This window comes from Electrophorus electricus, chromosome 16, assembly GCF_013358815.1.
Source record: "Electrophorus electricus isolate fEleEle1 chromosome 16, fEleEle1.pri, whole genome shotgun sequence".
In the NCBI taxonomy this organism is placed as follows: Eukaryota; Metazoa; Chordata; class Actinopteri; order Gymnotiformes; family Gymnotidae; genus Electrophorus; species Electrophorus electricus.
The window spans coordinates 14,201,492-14,223,627 of NC_049550.1; the positions used below are offsets into that span (position 1 = coordinate 14,201,492).

Below are 22,136 nucleotides of genomic sequence, written 5' to 3' on the forward strand. Positions count from 1 at the left end.
TGTGTTACAGTGGGCCTCTTGTGACCTTTTTTTTAGGTTCATGCCAACATGCTTTTGCTCGGAAATCTGTTTCACAGCAGAAGAAGGAACCGGGGACGAGGAACAAAACTTAGCCTTAACTATAGACGAAACTCTAGCCTAGCAAATGGCAGCTAGAAATAAGATGTTGTTTCTGACACGCGTGGGTAAGCAGTTTTATATAGTTTGTCATCTACTTAGTCCATGTTTTGTGTATCTTGCTTCAGCTTTCATTTGTGAACCACATTTCCTAGCAGGCCACACTGATTTAATACATTTTGTTATCTGATTAAATGCTAAATGGAAAACAACTAATGGTAAATTCCAAACTATGCCCTACACTAGACTCAAGATATAGCCTAAAAGATTAAACCGGCCGTGACCTAAGTCAGCACATTGGTATGCTAAAATCTTAAGAGTTAATCGTTCAGATTCCTAAGCGAGGCCAGCAGTAACTCGGGTTTATTGTAAATACGTTATATTTCCTACGAAAACCGTCAGATATCAGTTATGATTGAGCGCCATCTAGTGATCTAAAAAAATATATACCATGAATCAAAACTGGTTAACTGCACTGTGGCGATTGTCTGACACATTGTTTCCGTTTTAATGGATTTTAGTGGAAAACGATTGGCAGCATTTGACTCTAACCATCTACGTCCTGGTAACTGTCATTTTTTTTCCCAAATTCACACCTTATTGATGGCCAATAATAATAAATGCGATTTCTTGTTTCCGGCCAATAACCGGTGAGGGTTGTTGAAGGGTTTACTGTGGTTTCTGTCGCAAGTCTAGCTCCACGTGTGAAGACTTCTCTGTGCCCAGAGTCACTGTCAGTGCGGCCACATTACAACCAAGCTTCTTTCTCAACAGGACAATAGTGGCAGCCTTGTGCGGGACTATGAGTCAGGCCCGGGGAACGGGACGGGACTGCAGAAGCGCCCTGCAGGGGGCGACACGACAAGGCGCTTTCACGACTGCAACGGAGACGTGGTGCGAGTGAGATCTAAAGCACAACTTTGCAACAGACAGTTATAGTTTTCTCGCCTTGCGCCACTTCTGCTTTTGTACTGTTCCATCTCAACCGTCGCCGCTGTCTAACTGTCGCGTACACGTGTCTTCTTGCACAATCGCACATATGCACGTCTATGTCTGGACATACAGTAATTATTTTATTAATTCAAGCATTAGTCCTATTCCATTCTGCGCATTATTCTCTATTAGTATACGCTTAGCATTCATTTAGTTTATGCAACCCCGCAATAATCACCTTATGTTTATAGTTGTGAGAAGCCGTGTAACTTTGAGATCAAAGAAGCAGTTGTTCACGGGCGTAGTTTTAAGTTTTCAGATATTGTTTAATCGGGAATGTGGATATTCTTTTTCACAAAGAAAGGAATGAGGAGAACTGTTATTTTGGTACTGATCCACCAGGGGGCAGTATACATGCTACGCTGATGAGCCTGGTAAGAGTAGTGCTGAGAGTAGAGCCGTGGTCAAGCCTAGTGATGTTGAGATGTTGTGACATTCAAAGCTGTGACCTTACCAATGCCATGTGTGCCCACAAAACAGATATAGGCTACTGTCCAGAGTACTCCACAGCAGTGATTCTGTCCCACGAACAATCTCACTCGATCGGGCGAAGACAAAAGTTCAGCGTCAGTGAGTCTGTGTGTCGCATTAAAACCTTAAAATGCTTCCTTCTGTGCAGGCTGTCGAAAACTGCACAACATTGTGACATGCCTGTTAGGTGACCTTTTATTAGGTTAAAAACACGGACAACGTCTAGGAATGTACGAACACCAACTGTCCAGAAAAGTGAAAAACTGTCAAAACAGTTGAAAACTCAAAATGGGTTCAACAGTTTTTGAATTCGCCGAGGACGCGTGATGTTACCTTCAAGTCTGGACGAGACAAGGCACGCAGACGCCCTCCGGACAGGACAGTTTTATCGCAGAAGCGCGCAGGTGCTACCCAGACAGCTGCCTCGGAGCAGAAGCGGGCTCGGCCACCAGGCGGCGCTCCGGACAAGGACACTGCCTTGCTGCCACGACACGCTCGTGGAGACCCTAATTAGCTGCGCCACGTGGGGCCTGTGCAGAGGTCAGGGCACTGACGCTGCTGACCAGGCTTCTCTGTAAGCTGGGAACGACGTGGAGGTGTTTTATTACACACGGGCAGTCAAATATCAGTTACTGTGCATCACATCCGGGTTTTTTTTTTTATACTACAACCATAAAATCTCAGGTTTATGACACGGGTCCTGCCACATCTCTCTCACACACACACACACAAAAGCAACCACATACTTTGTATTAATTTTTAGCCATTTCTCTATTAGTATCGAAAGTGAGGTCTGAAGGTAAACGAGGATAGCAAATAAATAAGCATGTAGAGTGTCTTCTGAGTGTCCTTCGCCCTTACACACACACACACACACACACACACACACACACAAAGTATGTAAAAAAATATATCTATGGACATGGAGGGAGCCTCGCGGCTGCCGCTCCTGCTCCCGGAGAGCACGTGCGTCCGCTCCCACGTGCAGGTGGAGAGACGAGTGCGCAGTGCGGGACTGGCGGAGGACGCTGTCGTACTTCAGGAGCGGCACAGAGTTCTTCGCACAGCAAGCGCAGGTAATCTTCTTACGAGCAGGAAAATCCAAGCAGGGTGAGCGGGCGCTAAACGGAGTTTTTAACAGCTGTGCTGGGATCAGCGTAACTGGTCAGCACCTAATCTGCACTGACGTGCGTGATGCGAATCACTGACTGTGGATTGTTCCCTCTGCACTAAAACTGAAGCCTAACTGACATACAGGCTACGAGACGCACCGATACAATAAATCGCAAGAGTGGTGCGGGGCAAAGTATTATAACTTGTTAAAGAATAGGTAACGGCTCTCTGGGTCACATGACCCGAGGAGAGAAGCGAGAGGAGAGAGCGAAAGAATGAGGTTATTAGTTTCAGGCTACTTAAAAGAATAAATCTACATACACATTCTTTGCTAAAATTACATAATCCACTCTAAGACATCCCACGTGGATACACACCTGCAGGTATGTTATTTTGTGTGTGTGTGTGTGTGTGTGTGTGTGTGTGTGTGGAATTAGGGTCGCAATGTGGTCTCTAAGGGTCTCTAAGGGCGTAAGACCACCGAATGACTGATAGAATCTGAAACGGAAGTTCATCAGCAAGTCATCCGTCTCCAGTCTCGTTATTCTTACCTCTCGATAGTAACTGTAACGGAGACATACCGGACAATGGGCAGCGCTCTGGTGCGTGCGTGTGTGCTACGCAGCGACCACTGACGGTTTCAGAGACAGATATTTATGGTTTTGAAGGTGTGGAGAGAGAGAGAAAGAGAGAGAGAGAGAGAGAAGCAGCATCGCTGCAGCCCTTTCTGGATGGAATGTCGAGCGTAGATGATAAAAATCTACCTTCCGCACGTCAAGAAGCGACGTCGATACCGTTACATTGCCTCTCACTTCCAAACAGCGAGGTGATTGTTTGGCGAAGACTTTCTTCGAGGGAAAGACGGTCGATAACGTCCTTCCAGCGCGTGCACGCTGGGCACCGAGCGCACAGTTTCAGGAGCTAAATGACAAGCGGCGTTCGCAGATCTGAACCAACTGTTCGGGTGCTTATTGGGAGGCGTCTCTAACTTTGCGCGCTAGATATGTGCGGATAACACACGCGACAAAGCGTTTTTTCAACGAGAAAGGAATTTGGGTACGTTTCAGTGCGTGTACAGGTAATTTCTACATTACAAGGTGAGACATTTCGCTCTAGGTTTTCTCGATCTCTTGACCATCCATACTTAAATACCGAATAAAGACTGCAGTATCTTGGTAGAGAAATGACGCAAACCATTTCACAAGTGCTATAAACTGTTAATTCCAGAAGCATGAGTACTGCTATGCTGGCTGATTATTCACTGAGTGCGCATTTGTGCGTGTGTGTGTGAGTGTGTGTGTGTGTGTGTGTGTGTGTGTGTGTGTGTGTGTGTGTGTGTGTGTGTGTGTGAGTGTGTGTGTGTGTGTGCGCGCGCGATCGCGCGCGTGTGTGCGTGCGTGTCTTTGTGTGTGTGTGTGTGTGTGTGTGTGTGTGTGTGTGTCTGTGTGTGTGTGTGTGTGTGTGTGTGTGCGTGCGTGTCAGCTGGTTGTCACAGTGATCGCTCCTTATATAAACTCAACTCACTTCCATGCAGGCCATCCCACGCGTGTCTCTGGTTGCTATAGGAACTGATTTGGCCTGGTATGGCTGGGAAGCTTCACAATGCGAGAGACAAAACAAAAGCATGACATCATCAGTCCACTCGGCGCTCAAGAGGGGAGGATAGGGCACATACACCTTGAGAAGGCATTGTGTACACAGTTAAAGGTTAAACCAGCAGGATTATTACTAAATGTCAAACAGCAATCCGATAAAACATCAGACACCTTTAATTGTCTAGAAATTTAAGGGCTGTTTCTTGCTCTTTTTTACATTCCCAGTTTTCATCGCCTGCAGCCATGGTGGTAAGACCTGCCCTCCACCTTCTCCTGCTCCTCTCTTTGACTGTCTCCAGCTCTTCTGAGGGCATAACTCACGAGGAAGTCCCACCCCCTCCTCGAGGGTGTGGCTCTGGCGTGGCCCGCCCCTACTGGGTGCTGTGCGACCTGGAGTCAGCGTGGGGCGTGGTCCTCGAGGCCCTCGCGTGTGGCGGTGCTGTGTCATCCTTGGGGCTGGCCGCGGTGCTCCTCGCCAGGCTGAAGATGGTGACGGAGGCAGGGGGCCGCAGCGGCGTGGGACCCCTGCTCCTGCTGCTGCTGGGCACGGCCAGCCTGTTCGGCCTGTCCCTGGCCTTCGTGGTGGGGCGCGGGGAGGCGTTGTGCGTGGCACGCCGTGCCCTCTGGGGGGCACTGTTTGCGCTGTGCTTCTCCTGCCTGCTGGTGCAGGCCGTGCGCCTGCGCAGGCTGGTGGCAGGCGGCCGCGGCCCCGCCGGGAGCTCGCTTTCTGGGCTGGCGCTCGCCCTCACGCTGGTGCAGGGTGTGATCAACGCCGAGTGGCTGCTGCTGACAGTGGCCCGCGAGGGTCACGCCGCCTGTGATTACCCCCCGCTGGACTTCGCGCTAGCCAGCGGCTATGCCCTGAGCCTGCTGCTGGTTGCCACGGCGACCTCGCTGGGGGTGGTGCTGTGTGTCGGGCGTGGCCGGGATGAGGCCAGTAGCAGCGCCGGCAGCAAGAGGCGCAGGTGGAGGTGCAACGCTGTCTGGCTTTTCCTCTGCTGCCTCACCTCCCTTCTCATCTGGGCTGGCTGGCTCGGGTTCTATCTCTACGGTGATGCCGCCGTGGCGACTGCTGTGACAGGCTGGGATGAGCCAGCGCTGGCGGTCGCCCTGGTGACGGAGGGATGGATGCTGCTGTTGTTCCATGCTATACCGGAAGCCCACCTGTGCCTGCGGCAAGCCAATCAGAGGAGCGAGGAGGCGGGGCAGGATTACTACGATGCCCGGAAACCTCTGACATCACAGGGTTACCATGACGACGAGGCACCAACCAATACCAGAGCAGCCTACTCAGAAAGGCAGGCTTTTTCCATAGAGGAACATAGCACAGGTACAGATATGGGTGTGTTTACTGTGTCTGGCTATTTGTAGAGATGTACACTTGATATTATTGTGGCAACTGAGCATGTCAATGGCATTTACTTTTGACTGCATTGAAGACATTTGAATGTACATTCATAGCACATTGTGTGTGTGTGTGTGTGTGTGTGTGTGTGTGTGTATAGCTGTACAGGCTGGGGGCTACCATACTGGAGTAATACGGCCCACACTTCCATTCAGAAGCCATGTGTACCAGCCCACTGAGATGGCCCTGCTGATGAACGGGGGCACGGTGAGTGTGCACGACGCACACATACAGCTGCACACGCAAACTAAATGCACACAAACCTTACCGTGCTTTGTCTTTCTCACTGTCTTACAGATCCCTACGGCTCCCCCGAACTATACCAGAAGAAATTTGTGGTGAAAACCACAACCGCAGCAACACAGCCCAGTTGTCATTTGGTCAAAATGCCTTTAGATGATGTCACAGGGTCGAAGGGCACACAGCATGGGTCCAGTGTCCATGGCGAGCGAACAAACATACACCAGTACTCGTGAAGCTGTGTCCAAGTTTTATTGTGATATTTTAATAATTTATAGACTAAAAACTAAACCTGAGATATGGTGGGGGTCACACACTGATTTTGCACTAGTTGTTCAAAGTCACTTTTAATCACCTATAGTGACAAGATAACTCTGAAACAGGTACTGTATTATTATTATTATCAACTAGCCAGTCATTAGTAACTAGCCTGTCTTCTCTTTCCTACAAAGCACTGCAATACTTTAATAATAAGTATTCAGTAATACTTAAATAATAATTTATATTGACAGGAAGAAAAATTTTTTTTTTTTTGTATTTTGTAATGGCTTATTGCTTAGGCTATATGGTGAGTTGACTGAGTAGTTAAAAATAGTTATTAACAAAGATGAAAACAAAATTGTGATGAACTTTTTTAGAACCCTTGAGTCTTTTGCTTTTAGCCTTTTATTTTATATAATTTATATTATTATTATTATGCCCACAAGATTGCTTTTGTAAATGTTAAACATTCATAGTTTTGATATGGATTCCCCCCGCCGCTATTTATTTATTTATATGTTATTTTTAACCCGTTTTTGCTATTCAGGGACGTGTTTATGTGCACTTTAAGACGAAATGCTGTACTGTCTACACACGGTTATATTATTTTAAACATTGCGCTTGAATAGCATAATTTCCGTTCAAATTGAATTTTCTATTTCGCTGAAAGCAAAATGATTTTTTTTAAGCGTTTGGTAGCTATTTCGTGATTAGAGTTTTGAGTAGCCTTTATCGTGTTTTAGTATGTAAGGTATTTTAGGAGAAACTTAATGTAGGTAGCACTTTAAATTGCAGAAGAGACGTTTAAGTTTATTATCTGTGCTGGTGTTGACACTAATTTGAAACCATAATGGGTCGTGTGGTTTTTGGACGTGTTACCAATACCACCAGCTGTTCTGATTTTCCTCGCCGACACCCCGTTTGCTCCCTAACTGTTGCCCATTTCTCGGGAGGAGTTGTGCTTGCGTATGGCGAACATTTATTACTTTACTTACGAGACATTGCCTCTGCTGTTGTACACGTAACACACATGCTTATGAGAAATACGATCGTGTTGAATAAACTGTGAAGTTTATTTGTTTTCAAAGTGTCTCTTTTTACTGTCTGAAAATCGGCGCTGCACCTGCAATGACGGGTACTCTCGTACACAGGCATAACTATTTTTCTAGAGCAAATGCTTGGGTGAAACTAATAAATGTTCTATAAGATTTAGCAAACAAATGTAAATCTCCGTAACTGTTGTTTCAGCAAAACATTCAAAAGCCTGAACTGATGCGCGGTGTCGCTAAGGACACGTGCTTGTGTTACCAAGGAAGGCTGTTGCAGGCACTTCCGGGTCACTCCAGCTTGTTCTGCAGATGTGAGCCTTGTAACACACGTGTAATTCTCAGTAAGTTCATTCTTTCGTTATTTCATCGTCTAAATAAAGCACCAAAGGGCATTTACCTTGCTGCATATGGATTTATTTCGGAATTCACCTTTGAAACGTTTGCCAACTGGTAGTTTGTGACCACAACACTAAGTTAGTTGTAGTAATCTGACAGAGCTGCAGCCATCAGTCTGGTTTATTGAGCATCTCAACTTTAACATGCTCCGCCTATAAACAGCGACTGGCTATCTGTAAACAATCCGTTTATTTGGTACGAACGGGGTGGGTGTTGTTTAATCAAACAAGCATAAAGCTGTTAGCTTAGGCAGGCAACATTAAGTGGTTTGGCTAGCTAAGATAACTAGGTTAGCTCACACATTAGGGTGAATAGCGATCATCTTTTCTTAACCAGCTGATCTAAAAAACTTCACTGGTGCTCAACAAAAGCTGTAGTGTAAACTCGGTACCCGTGGAGCTTGGCTTCTAATGTCAGCCTGTGAAGATTTTAAAAAGTGAACTGGTTTCGTGATAACCCAGTGTATAACCGACAAGTATCAGTTCAGTGTGCTTAAGAGCCACCGTGTAAAAACCAAAATACCTTGACATTTCCCGCGTAATTTAAAAAAAATTAAAATGCCTTGTTTTAAATTGTGGAAGCGAGCTAGAAACTCTTCAGGAAATTCCGTTATGAGAGGGCTGACCAAAAACAAAGAAACTGCGGAGTCAAACAGGAATAATATACTCCGTGTAACCTAGTAGCCTATATGTCACTTAAAAACGTGTCCTTCGAAACCAGTGTCATGTGATTATTAACCAGGTCGTAAAAATACTCTTTATGGAGGGATGTGTGCAAAAGAGGTCTGAATGCACAGTGGTAATGGATAAGCCGACCCTGTCTGTCTGCCAGACTGCGTTTAACTGCATCTTGTAATTCCTGTTATTTCAGATGGTGCATCAACAGGCTGTCAGTGTGAACACGCATAAGGAAGGAGGAGACACACCAGAGTAACAGAACCCTAAGGACAAAACACGGAAAAAAGGCGCAAGAAGATTAAAACGAAACAGCAAAAGTGGAATCGTGTCATTTCAATGCTGCAGACGTACCTGAGAAGGGCTAAGATGATGTCAAAGTTGAGGCAGGAAGATGCCGCTTGCCCACCGCAGGAAAACGTGGCAGCTAAGCAGGCCGCCCCCAGACACAAGAGGAAAGCAAAGGTATACTTGAAAGATGCTGGAAGGCAGCAGGGAGCAACCAGTGAAGAGAAGCAGCAGCAGGGTTCCTTGGATAATGAAAGCACATTGCCGAGCAAGACGAGCCCCAGCTGTAGTGGAGAGACGGGCAGAAAGGACCCAGCGTCCATGGGGCAGAAGAAGACGAAGCAGCTAAACCCGCCTGGTTCTAACAAGATGGGCGTGAACGATGAAAATGGGTCCAGAAATGAAGGCGAGCGGGGACAGAATGGGCCTGGCAAAAGGAAGAAGACGATGATGAGGTGGAAAGAGAGCGCCGTGGCGACAGAAGAGGACAAGGATGCTGGGTGGCGGAGGCTGCCAGTGAAGGAGAGCAGCGACGAGACGGAGGAGGAGCAGGAGGTCACAGTTGAAGACAAAGGGATGGAGGCCATTAGGGGCGGAGGTGTGGAAACGAGGGGTGTGGGTGTTCCTGCGAAGAAGAAAAAGATAAAGGAGGAGGTTAAAGAAGAAAGAGTGGAGGTGGTGGTTGGTAAGGGAGGTGTGGAAACGAGGGATGCAGGTGTTCCAGAAAAAGAGGTCAAGAAAAAGAAGATAAAGGAGGAGGTTAAAGAAGAAAGAGTGGAGGTGGTGGTTGGTAAGGGAGGTGTGGAAACGAGGGATGCAGGTGTTCCAGAAAAAGAGGTCAAGAAAAAGAAGATAAAGGAGGAGGTTAAAGAAGAAAGAGTGGAGGTGGTGGTTGGTAAGGGAGGTGTGGAAACGAGGGATGCAGGTGTTCCAGAAAAAGAGGTCAAGAAAAAGAAGATAAAGGAGGAGGTTAAAGAAGAAAGAGTGGAGGTGGTGGTTGGTAAGGGAGGTGTGGAAACGAGGGATGCGTGTGTTCCAGAAAAAGAGGTCAAGAAAAAGAAGATAAAGAAGGGGGCAAAAGAAAAAGGGGTTGAGATGAAGAGCTGTGTGAAAGGCGTAGAAACGAGGGACATGGGTGACCCTGAAAAGGAGGTGAAGAAAAAGAAGGGGAAGGAGGAGGCGACTGAAGGAAGGGTGGAGGAGAACAAAGGAGAAAAGAGGAAAAAGAAGGGGGAGGAGGAGGCGACTGAAGGAAGGGTGGAGGAGAACAAAGGAGAAAAGAGGAAAAAGAAGGGGGAGGAGGAGGCGACTGAAGGAAGGGTGGAGGAGAACAAAGGAGAAAAGAGGAAAAAGAAGGGGGAGGAGGAGGCGACTGAAGGAAGGGTGGAGGAGAACAAAGGAGAAAAGAAGGGGGAGGAGGAGGCGACTGAAGGAAGGGTGGAGGAGAACAAAGGAGAAAAGAGGAAAAAGAAGGGGGAGGAGGAGGCGACTGAAGGAAGGGTGGAGGAGAACAAAGGAGAAAAGAGGGAAAAGAAGGGGGAGGAGGAGGCCAGAGATGCCCCGCCAGCGGAGGCGAGGAGGAAGAGGAGGAGGAATGAAACGTCGGCCCAAGTCCTGGAGAGAGAAAAGGGAGAAGTGCCTGGAGAAACGAGAGGCCGGAAGGAGAAAGGGAAGAGCAAGGTGGAGCGAGCGAGCGCGGGCGAGCACGTCGGCGGCGCTCCGCAAGGCAGCACAAAAACGAGGGTGAAGCTGGGCGGGGGAGATGAGAGAGCCCGTGTCGCTCCAGAAGAAATTAGGGAGACGAAGAGATCCGAGGGTGGCCGCAAGGAGAGCTGTCCGGGTGGATCCGTGGAGGGCAGAGGAGAAGGGGAGGAGGAACTGGAACTGAGCAGAGAGCTGCACAGCAAGAAGAAGAAAAAGAAGAGGGAAGAGCTTGATGGAGAACCAGAGCATGGAGGGATCAAGAAGAAGAAGAAGAAGAGGAAGAGAAATGCTGTGGAGGAGAGACTTGGGGAGTCCGTGCTTGAAGGGGGTGAAGGGAAGAAGAGCGCAGAAGAGGAGCGCAGCGTGGGGTCTGCTGGACTTAGTGAAGAGGAGGGAGATGTGAGGAGGAGGAGGAAGAAGAAAGAGAAGGCAGAGCTAAAGAGGACCGCGAGGGAGAGTCCGACCGAGCGGACAGGAGGGCAGGAGCCGGAAAAGAAACAGAAGAGGAAGAAGGAAAACTTCCCAGCAGAGAACAAGGGAGGCTGTGGCAGAAACCCGTCTGTGGAAGGAGCGAAAGAGCATGCTGATGACACGCCGACGATGAGGAAGATGAAGGTGAAGCAGGAGGAAGAAACCGAAGAAGGCCAAGCAGCTGATAAGAGAGTAAGTGCACTGAAAGGTCTCTAGGTCACTCGAAGTGAGAAACAAGGCACAGAGGTTTTGTTATGCTCGTTAGTTTTATTAAAAGTGTAATAAAGATAATGTTGGCTGAATGTTAACTGTAGAATGCTGTGATGTCAGTGAGATCACAGAGTTTGTGATTGTTGAGGAATTACATTAATGGGTCAGTTCTAGGTGCTAAACCCAGAGTTACCACCACATAGATTAATGACAACACTGGGTTAAATCACACTGGTTTAATCCCACTGGGTTTAATGACACTGGATTAAATCACAACACTTGGTTGAATGACTGGGTTTATTCACACTGGTTTAATCCCACTGGGTTTAATGACACTGGATTAAATCACAACACTTGGTTGAATGACTGGGTTTATTCACACTGGTTTAATCCCACTGGGTTTAATGACACTGGATTAAATCACAACACTTGGTTGAATGACTGGGTTTATTCACACTGGTTTAATCCCACTGGGTTTAATGACACTGGATTAAATCACAACACTTGGTTGAATGACTGGGTTTAATCCCAGTGGGTTTAATGACACTGGTATAATGGCACTGGTTTAATCCAGGGAAGTAGTAGCTCAGTGGTTAAGGTACTAGATTTGTAATCAGAAGGTTGCCACTGTTGGGCCCCTGAGCAAGGCCTTTAACCCTCAATTGTTCAAGTTGTACTCAGTCATATTTGCAAGTCGCTTTGGAAAAGCATTAGCTAAATGCTGTAAAATGTTAATGTAATCCTACAGGGTTTAATAACAACACTAGGTTTAATGACACTGGATTTAATAACAACACTGGGTTTAATCCCACTGGGATTAATGATACTGTTGTCTGCTTCTGCAGCCTAATGACATCATATTCCTGTCTGCAAGGCCAGGAAATCAAGACGAGGTTTCCATCGATCAGGTAAAGTGCCAAATGATGATGCAAATGACTGACCACCTGACGCACAAACCTCAATCTAATGTACCGCATTGTTTTCAGGCGCGAAGGTTAGCCTTGCAAAGAGAGATTGATGAGGAATCTCAACCCAAGGCAGTGAGTATCAACCCAAACAGCTCCTTCAGACACACAGGAGAGTGCAAAAGTCAAACACTTCCAGGAACACACTACCATGAACCATTAAATGGGGTACTGGAGTGTGTGTGGGGGGGGGGGGGTCTCGGGAGACTCAACAATTTGGTCTCAGACTGCTTCAATACATGGTTTTAACATTGTTCCAAAACCCTTCTTGGATGTTATAGCTAGTGTTAGTGACAGTAATGCATAGAGGACCATACTGGTTGGTCTTTAAGAGTCCATCAATTATTACTGTGTAAGAATGCCATTTAATGAAATGTATGACAACTATTCTAAAAACTAATAATGAAACCAGTGGTATATGAACAGGATATTCAGGTGTACCTTATGAGCATATTCTCATTATTTTAAATAATGTATTCTTGAATAATATCTAAGGAGTGTTTGATTTCCTTGCTCCTAAAGAGTAGGGGGAAATTATGCCTCATACGTCCAAACTACACTGATTCAGGACGAAGGATGTTTGACTTTTTTTTGTTTGTTTCCTTGCAGAACTTTGGTCAGTGGGACACGGCTCATTTTGACAACTCTGAGAAACAGATTAAGTTCCTGCGGTTGATGGGCGGATTTAAGAAGGGCAGCCAGCCAATCAGACAAAAGAGTGAGCGGTTCAACATGGCTCTGGGGAAGGAGAGCCAACAGACTTTACAGCAAGGCCTCCTGGGAGAATTTGAGCGTGCTCAGAACCGTCGCATGGACTTTCAGAACAAAGGGGCAGGACTGGGGTTTTCAGCGCCATCCAATAAGAAATTTGCTATTGATGCCAATGCTCGGAACTCAATACGATTTGATGACTGAGGCAGAAAAGAACATGGCATATATGGACAGCCATAAAAGAATGTATTTTTACATGACTTGTTCGAATGATCGCATCTTCGTCCTGTGAGGAGAATCTGGGATACTTATTCTATCACACACATATCTTACATTTTTACAAAGTTTTTTGATCATCAAAGACTGAAGAAAGACAGTTGTAGATTAATTTTTGCTCTTTTTAAAAAATTTTGCCCTTAAATTGCTGCTCGTTCCAGCCTAGGATTCCGGGGTGCAGAACGGAGTGACCCCGTATTTAATAGGCTGGTGGAACCCATGACTGCAGTACTATCCCTCCTCTGGATTAACTCTGGCAAACCTCGAAGCCTTTCATTTTAAGCAGGAGACACCATTAACCCTGGACTGGAGTCTCTGCCCTACTTTTCATATGATGAAGTGTGACACCAGACAAAAGTCAAGATTCCTCACATCAAATGGTGTAGCAATGATTCAGACATCTACTGTTGTAATATGCACACTGAACACATTGCACACCATGTATAGGATTCGAAACATCATGGTTTCTGACTTTTATAGAAAGTTTGTTTTAGGCTTCAGTCTGTATAATTTGGAAATTTTCTGTTTACATTTTTTCATTTAAAAAACCCCCCAAAAAAACACTGATGTCAAACTAAAATATGAAGATAAAGTGGCACGATCCAGAAGAAGCATTTTATTTTGTCTCTTGTAAATACATGACCTCTGTACAGAAAAGAGAAGTATAAAAATCAGAAATTCAGAATAAAACAGAAAAAAAAAAAGTATCTGATCCTTTTCCAAGTGGTTCATGCGTTTTACAGCCCTGAAAACACAGCTGGAAATGAGTTACTTCAAAGTCCTGTGACGAAACCCAGCTTCCTCATGCAGATGTCATCAGGGACCTGGTAAAGCCCACCCATTCTGGAGAGTAGTTCTAGAGTGCCTGGAGGTCTGGAACTGTTGGCTCATATCTGCCAGTTTACCTCTGAGAGCATACAAGGTCTAGCCCACACCTTCAGACTCGTGTGATGCTAGCCTTGGCTAAATGTCACTGTCTACATTTAAAATTCTAGGCAAATTAGACATGGAGAGCAGGGAAATATCTGTCCCCAAATCCAGGAATAGGACAGGAGAGTCTACATCATGCCTAGTCTCATTTTGGGCCCCATGGCCTGTGTGTGTGTGAGAGAGAGAGCGAGAAGCTGTGTGTTCCGGGAGTAAGGTATGGAAGGGTAAGCTGCGTCCGGTTCAGGCCTGCAGGTACTGCGGCTGTACCCGTGCCACCTTGCGGAACTCTTTGCTGTGTGTGCTGGGGCACTGCATCTCACACCAGCTGATGGGCACCATCTGTACCCCTGGGGTGGGATGAGGTTGAAGGAGACAAAAACAAAAGTGTGCCAAACAAGCCATGCTCCCCCACTAAACATTTACAATCAAGTATGATTTTGTGTATAACAATTCTGCAACATTTATATCTGCTCGCTTTCAACAGTTTATAATATTATATATAATATTAGTTTTCTGCAAAATGACGTGCGTAAAATGTGAATTCGTAAGCATAAACACAAAAAGACCCGTCCAAGCCAGAGGCTGATTTGGACTGGTCTTGAATTCCAACACTGACCCAAAATGTTTAGTGTTTATTACTGATTTTTACTGATCCAAACCAAATGCTTTTATTAATTTGTGAGTAAACATATGTAAACAATATACAGTTCACCAACCCACCCTCATCTTTCTCTTCGGTGCAGTCTGAGGCGAACACGTCAGTGTTCGCCTCAGTTGTGTGATGACCCTGCGTTTAGATTGGCGGGTAGCTGCATGTGGCACCTGAGTGGGTGTGTCCACTCACCTGCTTCACTGTGAGCCACGACCACGCCCAGTTCATTCTCTGCGGTGGTCAGCAGGTAGTTCGACTGCACATCACCCAACGAGATCTAGACACTGGGGTCAAGGTTAAACAGCAAGGCATTCTGGGGACAGAACTTGTGCCCCATAACGATTCTGTGGGCATCACGCAACAGTGTACTACATTTAGATATTTCAGGGGGTGGAGAAGGCCAATGCCTCCATTTTTAGCAACTATATACTATAGACATATTAGAGGATACCACCTTGGCAAGAACAATGTCACCAGGTCTAAAACTTTTATACGTTTCCACCTGCAGAAAAGCACATGCACAAGCCTTTTAACTTTAAAGGAGAAGCAAGTCATTTTAAAGCCGTTTCTTGACTTTATGAAAGCCATTATACTGACACCTAGTGGCCTGGATGTTTCAGAGATTCTGTACTAAATCTACTTCAAAACATGGCCACCTCCATGTGGGAGACCCACATAAACTAGATCATTTGAGGACTACAAATTCGTGGAAGTGTTTTACTCTACAGTGTTTTAGATGTAGAGGCCTTCTTTACTCCTGCGAGTGTTTGTAGATGAGCTGTTTGTGGAAGTGTTTTACTCTACAGTGTTTTAGATGTAGAGGCCTTCTTTACTCCTGCGAGTGTTTGTAGATGAGCTCTGTTTGTGGAAGTGTTTTACATGTAGAGGCCTTCTTTACTCCTGCGAGTGTTTGTAGATGAGCTCTGTTTGTGGAAGTGTTTTACATGTAGAGGCCTTCTTTACTCCTGCGAGTGTTTGTAGATGAGCTCTGTTTGTGGAAGTGTTCTACTCTACAGTGTTTTAGATGTAGAGGCCTTCTTTACTCCTGCGAGTGTTTGTAGATGAGCTCTGTTTGTGGAAGTGTTCTACTCTACAGTGTTTTAGATGTAGAGGCCTTCTTTACTCCTGCGAGTGTTTGTAGATGAGCTCTGTTTGTGGAAGTGTTCTACTCTACAGTGTTTTAGATGTAGAGGCCTTCTTTACTCCTGCGAGTGTTTGTAGATGAGCTCTGTTTGTGGAAGTGTTCTACTCTACAGTGTTTTAGATGTAGAGGCCTTCTTTACTCCTGCGAGTGTTTGTAGATGAGCTCTGTTTGTGGAAGTGTTTTAGATGTAGAGGCCTTCTTTACTCCTGCGAGTGTTTGTAGATGAGCTCTGTTTGTGGAAGTGTTTTAGATGTAGAGGCCTTCTTTACTCCTGCGAGTGTTTGTAGATGGCGAGCGCCGCTTTACTCACCTTGTCTTTCTCTGTCGCTCTCACATCTTCTTTCCTGTTTGCACCAAAGTATGAGAGCACATCGATGAAGCCACGTAACAGCGCTATGGTGGCATCTATCAATCAGTTTAAGCAGCTTTACAAGCACTGTGATCAAATCAGACATGAACTGGGGGGGTTATTACTTTCTTCCCTCACATCCATTCAGGCCAAGCTTTTGCCAGACATGTGTTCTAAGCTTCTGGATGCGAGTACCAGAAGGTGTTTCTTCCAGCCCTATCCTGCCGTATTGTGACTGAGCTCCAGCAGCAGGCCTGAGGTCCCCAGCACAACAGCTGGCCCAGCTTTGTTCACACATGTAACAGCATAAGCTAGATTCCATGCATAACAGTTGAGCAGGTGAAGCTTGGAGCACAACTTTAAAGGGCCTTTGAGCAAGTGTGTGCATGTGTGTGCACGTGCCCATGCATGTACCTGATTGTGCCTCTGAAATGGTCTTTGAGAGGCGTGGAGCCCACATAGATTATGTGCACCTTGGCATAGCGAGGGTTAATACTCGTCACCTGGGTGTGGAAGGTTCACACAGCAGAATCAATGATTGTGAAAAGGGCATAGTGATCGAAACAGATCCACAAACTCCCTGAAACCGCATCACCCACGCTCTGTTCATCATAAGCGGTGTAGTCTAATACGACCTTGCAGACGTCCAGTGCAACGATTCAAAGAAAGCGAGCAGATCTGACGCTCACCTTGCACGTGACAATGGCGCCAACATCAGGCAAAAGTTGCGCCTCTGTCTCCTTGACGACCGAAATTACTGGAAGCTGCAAAGCCAAGCGGAATGAAAAGCAAAATCAGACCAGCCTTGAGTCTTCTTCCCGTATGGCCATTAGACATTATAGCGAGGTCACAGTTACGTGCTTAGTCACGATTTGGCATGTTCTTTAAACGTTGTTGCGCCTTGATTGCGCAACACCATTGCTGTGCAAGCCTCGCGCACGAGCTCTCGGGTACTCGCCTCCTCGCCTTCGTTCCTCCTCAGCACGTAGCCCGCGAGCGAGGCGAAAACGTAGCCGTGCCGCAGATAGGTGCCCGCGCCGGGGATGCAGTCCTCCGTACTGCAAAGCCTTTCGCCTTCAAACAGACAATAAACACGCACAGGAAACTGCAGATTTTGAACTGTTCTATAACACAGTAATTCCACGTTTACAATGTCCACCGGATTCATGCCATGCAACGCATTTTACCACTGCGAACAGGTGTCGCACAAGTTTCGGTCGTGTTAAGACACATCTAGTTCTGATTAAACCAGAGTCCACAGTCACACTCGTAACGATTTACGTGAAAGCGAATCAAAACATTTTAAAATGGAACGCTGAAAACTAACCGAGCGCTCTCGCGCCGCGGGCGGTGGGCAAGGCTCACCAAACTAGTTGACTGACCCGTAAAGTAAAAGTCAGCCAACAGCACGTTACTGAAATGTCAGCTGAATAAATAACATATCGGTCGTTCGGTACACTGTTACTGAAGTCGGACATTTATGCATTTAAAACGAACAAAACCGTAACACTGACCTAGCTAGGCTAGCTAGCGCGTGCTGATGATTCAGCCCAAAGAAATGTACGCGAGGGCTTTTCATTCGTTTTAGCCTCTTCATCCACACCAACGAACACGAAGCGCAAATAAAACTATTCCCCAAGGCCCTGGTTAGTAAATTAACTATGCGCCGTAGTAAAATATGTCTACAGTATTCACATACCTGGAACACACAGCTTCATAGGCGACATGTTTTCAAGAAGACACTAAGAAGACCCGATTGGCTGGTACTAACACTATTAGGCTTCGCTGATTGGTCAAGCAGATTGAAACAATATGGTACACTTGAAACGCCATCTTTGTTGTTGCAAACGTCAACACGTGTTTCTCTTTTGACTCACTGGTCAGACTATTCAGCCTTTTAAAAACAAGTCAAATCATCTTTCTGCTTAGCCAACGTTTAATGATTGCACACAGACACTAGGGTAGGGTCAAGAATGACAGTGCCATTTCATTCAGTTGAGCAAAACTATAATATGAAGTGTGCCATTAATATTCTTAGGAATATCACACTTACAACAATATAATATATATGGACTTTCAACATTAATTGTGTGTGTGTGTGTGTATATGCGCATATTTTATATATATATATATATATATATATATATATATATATATAAATACACAATCATAAGACATTTAAATACTTATGTTGCGAACGACACTATATTATTTTCAACACGCAATGAGTTCAGTAGTAGACAGGGAAGAACAAAACTTTGTAACAGTTGCCTCTGAAGTCTGAAATGGCCAGGTAAGTTAGGAATATTCCTAAACAACAACTCAAGTAGAGCACATTTAAAGGAAGGCTCCTCTGAAATATGGCGCACGTTGGCTGTGGCTTTTAGGTGGATTAATTTCCATGTCTGGTAGAGACCACCCATGTGTGTAGGCTGTCTCTGAGTCATGCTGCAGTGTAGAAATTAGATCATTTGGATTCTCTGCTAGAAAGGACACACGGAATTCATTGACGACAGGGCAGCAGAACACTGTTGCCTGGATACCGTTGCCATAGATCTAACACAACAGAGCAAAGCCACGTACCTTCTTTTGAGATGTGCAATTTATAACTGCCTGTGCCTAGACTGCTCAAGGTTGCAATAATTGTTTAAACTGAGATTACAGTATTGCTTGAACTGCTTTGGGGAAAACATCTTAGGTAGCTTTGTGTGTGCAAAGAACATGAATATGTGGAATATATGTTTTCTAAGAGCCCCAGATTTGTTTATGTGGTCCCTTCTGAGTGTTGAGCTGGATGTAGCTGAATGAATTATTGATCATAAGTTATTTATTATTGGGCCCATTGTAAACCACTGGATTGTGTTCTTTATGAATTTCAGTCAACAAGAAACCATCATGTACAACACTACACGTGTTTATGTGAAACTGATTTCCTCTCTCCCTCTACCTCTCTCTCACCCCCCCCCCTCTACCTCTCTCTCCCTCTACCTCTCTCTCTCTCCCTCCCTCTCTCCCTCCCTCTACTTCTTGGCTTTGCCCTGAGCGGCCACGGCCTCCATGGCCTTGCGGACGGTCTCTTCGTCCCCGAGGAACTGCATGGGCTTCAGGGGCTTCAGGTTCTTGTCCAGCTCGTACAGGATGGGTATGCCTGTGGGAAGGTTCAGCTCCATGATGGCCTCCTCCGTCATACCTGAACATACGCAAAGTAATAAAGGCGGGCGTGGGTCAGGTTCTACGTGTAGTAGCTCATTTAAATCAGGTGGTGGTGGAGGCATCGGCACAAACATAGCATTTCCCAGTAACTACTTGCCATGTGAGAATTTCTAGGGTCATTAACCGCAACCTCTTCGCAATACTGAATACTGAGATACTGAATGCTGCAATGCAAATTAGCACTGAAAAACACCCAGAGCAGTGGCTGCGTTTCCAGAGGAGTGTGACGGAGTTTTGAAGACTCACAGCTCTGACACATTCCAACAGACGGAAATCATTTTGGACAAATTAAAGCAGGTCAGTTTTTTAGAACAGCTGACAGCAGCAGTGTAGGGGTCACTGAGGTGTCTCAACATATAGGAAGCTGTACTGCACATGAAATATGTATTCATTTAATTGCAAAACAGAATTTTAGTAGTATAATAAGATATTGATGTTTATTCATCATGCCACCCTAAAGCGAATTACTTTTTCAGGATGGAATATTTATCCATTTAACTTGATAAATACGGTACATCGTGGCTCTCTGTGTGTTTATTTGTTGGTCATTTTTTTCTGCTCATTCTAATTTTGTGTATGTTTATGTTTATCTCTGTCCTTAACTGTCTTCCATCTTTACTTTGCGCTTTTAATATTTTCGTATAATGGTTGTACATGGTTTTCTGAAAGGCCGAGGTGCTCACCCTCCAGGTGCTTGACGATGCCACGGAGACTATTGCCGTGAGCAGCAATGAGCACCCTCTTGCCCTCTTTGATCTGCGGAACGATCTCCTCGTTCCAGAAGGGCAGAGCACGAGCGATGGTGTCCTTCAGACTCTCACATGAAGGCAGCTGGTCTTCCGTCAGGTCGGCATAGCGACGGTCCTGCAGGAAAGTGGGGGATTAGTGTGGCAGTGGCAGGACTTTTAACGGAGACTTCACTTTAGCGTTTCAAAAGGTCATTACAAAGCCGCTTTTCTCCGAGACTGAAATTCTTACATTTCAAGCAAATATAGACAAAGAAGTAGGTTTTGGTTTCTGCATGGTATGCTAGACTGAACTTAGGTTAAAGCTCTACTCTAGTAATGCTGACCAGAAATGCAGCATTAAAATAAATGCATCAAACTTAAGAGCATATACTTGAATATAGGTCTTTAACCGGGTCACGTCTAATTCTATGACCAAAATGATCCTAGACTAGGATTAAGACTGGGATTAAGACTGGGATTAAGACTGGGATTCCCTCCCACCATATGCATCACACATCCAGATCCTGACAGCTAAACCCACACACGCCACCGTTAAAGCTAACCCTAGAACAGAGTCACGGACACGAATCTGGAACACCCAGGGGTAAATAATTATTCCTCCAGTAGCCTCGTCCCCAAGCCTCCTCAGGGAGGTAGCCCCACCTGGCTGATGGTGGAGTAGTAGCTGTGGTCCGATTCCATGGGCGGAGGTGGGACGTCATAGGAGCGCCTCCAGATCTTCACCTGCTCCTCGCCGTGCTTGGCCGCCGTCTCGGCCTTATTGAGGCCCGTCAGAGCACCGTAGTGGCGCTCGTTGAGACGCCACGTGCGGTGCACGGGAAGCCACATCTGGTCCACATTCTCCAGAACCAGCCACAGGGTCCGGATGGCCCGCTTCAGAACTGACGTGTAGCACACGTCGAACTCGTAGCCCTCCTCTGTCCAGAGGAGGGAGGACAACACAGCAAAAGATGAAAACATGCAAGAAAAAGGGCCAATTTTTTAAACATTTCAACTAAAATATTTGACTACAGTGTAACGGTTTTTTAGAAAATGTGGCTGGTAGCATCTCCGCAGGAGTACTTTAGAAAATGACTCGCTATTGAATAAACTCGTACAATGTTACAGCACACAACACTGATTCTGCGACGCAGCATCCCTCCACGAACCCCAACGTCTGTCCAAGAGCAGTTTTGCAGCCATGCAAAATTCAGAACAGCCGGTGAGCAGTATGTACATCACCACACTTGACAAGACAGTGTCTTTTACACTATATAAAAAAAATCATGTAGTCCATCCAATTTTTTTACATTTTAATCAGAAACAGACAAAAGAGACAGTCACTGGTTCTTTGAATGAAATCGTAAAAGAATTCACCCTCGTTTCCTCATTTGGCTCCTTCTTTTTAAATGACTAGGTCATTTCTGCTGCCGTCGCATAAAATGGTCGAAGTCGGCTACAAATACAGACCGGTAGGCCTGTACCAACATCAGTTCATTACAGCGAATTCGGCTTAAACTAAACCAACGTCCTGCCGCAGTGACCGAGCCAGCTAAGGATACCTGCTCCATCTCTACGGACAAACCCCGCACATCTCGTACCGACCGGCCGGAACCGTAATCCAGGGCCGAGGGGAGCCGTGAGGCTCGTTACCTTTGAGCGCCTTGCCACCCCTCTTCGCCTCCAGTATTCCGTTTTCGCTCAGATCGGCGTCGAACCAACCGCAGAAGCGATTCTCCAGGTTCCAGCAGCTTTCTCCGTGGCGGATCAGCACCAGCCTGTAGGCGGCCATCTCGTTGAACCTCGACGGGAAATTACGGCACCGAATAACGGGGGACACAACCTTGAGGCCTCCGAGACGTGAGGAAGGGATGTGGACAGGATCACGTTCTCACACGGTGACTCGGCGGTCGACGTTTCCGATGCGGAGGGACCAGGGAAGTTAAGAGCGCTTCCGGTGTTTCCCGACCAATCAGAAGGCCCGTAGCGACCGACGGAGGAAGACAGCGCAGGTTTCACCACCCCCGCAGCGACGTGACCTTGACTGTCATTTAAAACCAAGGCCTACTAATTCTGCCTGAGCCTTTTCTTTTGGTATAGCATGCCAAAAGGACAACCCTTGAGTGCTTTTGAACCGGATATCTCTAGGTTAAATATAAGCTCATTTATATATACACATTT

At 46.1% G+C, this 22,136-nt stretch overlaps 4 protein-coding genes across 10 annotated transcripts; 2 read left to right on the plus strand and 2 right to left on the minus strand.

Moving 5' to 3' along the window:
• Nucleotides 1–2,580: 2,580 nt before the first annotated feature.
• On the plus strand, nt 2,581–7,270 carry gprc5bb (G protein-coupled receptor, class C, group 5, member Bb). 7 transcript variants are annotated; one of them, XM_035534630.1, is made up of 5 exons: nt 3,266–3,791; nt 4,229–4,401; nt 4,515–5,619; nt 5,795–5,901; nt 5,992–7,270. In XM_035534630.1, exons 2-5 carry the CDS (start codon nt 4,297–4,299, stop codon nt 6,034–6,036), a joined length of 1,362 nt encoding a protein of 453 aa, XP_035390523.1. In that variant the 5' UTR covers nt 3,266–3,791; nt 4,229–4,296; the 3' UTR covers nt 6,037–7,270. The 7 variants fall into 7 exon arrangements, with proteins under 7 accessions (XP_035390528.1, XP_035390529.1, XP_035390523.1 ...); XM_035534631.1 differs by having other exon boundaries at nt 4,260–4,401; XM_035534632.1 differs by having other exon boundaries at nt 3,266–3,750.
• Nucleotides 7,271–7,520: 250 nt separating this feature from the next.
• Nucleotides 7,521–13,766, plus strand: knop1 (lysine-rich nucleolar protein 1). The gene is made up of 5 exons (XM_027031611.2): nt 7,521–7,585; nt 8,511–10,969; nt 11,833–11,895; nt 11,974–12,027; nt 12,562–13,766. The coding sequence occupies exons 2-5, from the start codon at nt 8,654–8,656 to the stop codon at nt 12,865–12,867; spliced, it is 2,739 nt and encodes a 912-aa protein (XP_026887412.2). The 5' UTR covers nt 7,521–7,585; nt 8,511–8,653; the 3' UTR covers nt 12,868–13,766.
• exosc1 (exosome component 1) lies at nt 13,541–17,818 on the minus strand. The gene is made up of 8 exons (XM_027031606.2): nt 17,714–17,818; nt 16,973–17,088; nt 16,704–16,778; nt 16,429–16,517; nt 15,976–16,009; nt 14,973–15,023; nt 14,714–14,798; nt 13,541–14,216 (listed from the first exon to the last, which is right to left on the minus strand). Exons 1-8 carry the CDS (start codon nt 17,739–17,741, stop codon nt 14,110–14,112), a joined length of 585 nt encoding a protein of 194 aa, XP_026887407.1. The 5' UTR covers nt 17,742–17,818; the 3' UTR covers nt 13,541–14,109.
• An 871-nt stretch (nt 17,819–18,689) lies between these two features.
• Nucleotides 18,690–21,907, minus strand: pgam1b (phosphoglycerate mutase 1b). The gene is made up of 4 exons (XM_027031605.2): nt 21,609–21,907; nt 20,619–20,893; nt 19,911–20,091; nt 18,690–19,204 (listed from the first exon to the last, which is right to left on the minus strand). The coding sequence occupies exons 1-4, from the start codon at nt 21,745–21,747 to the stop codon at nt 19,035–19,037; spliced, it is 765 nt and encodes a 254-aa protein (XP_026887406.1). The 5' UTR covers nt 21,748–21,907; the 3' UTR covers nt 18,690–19,034.
• Between the last annotated feature and the right edge of the window lie 229 nt (nt 21,908–22,136).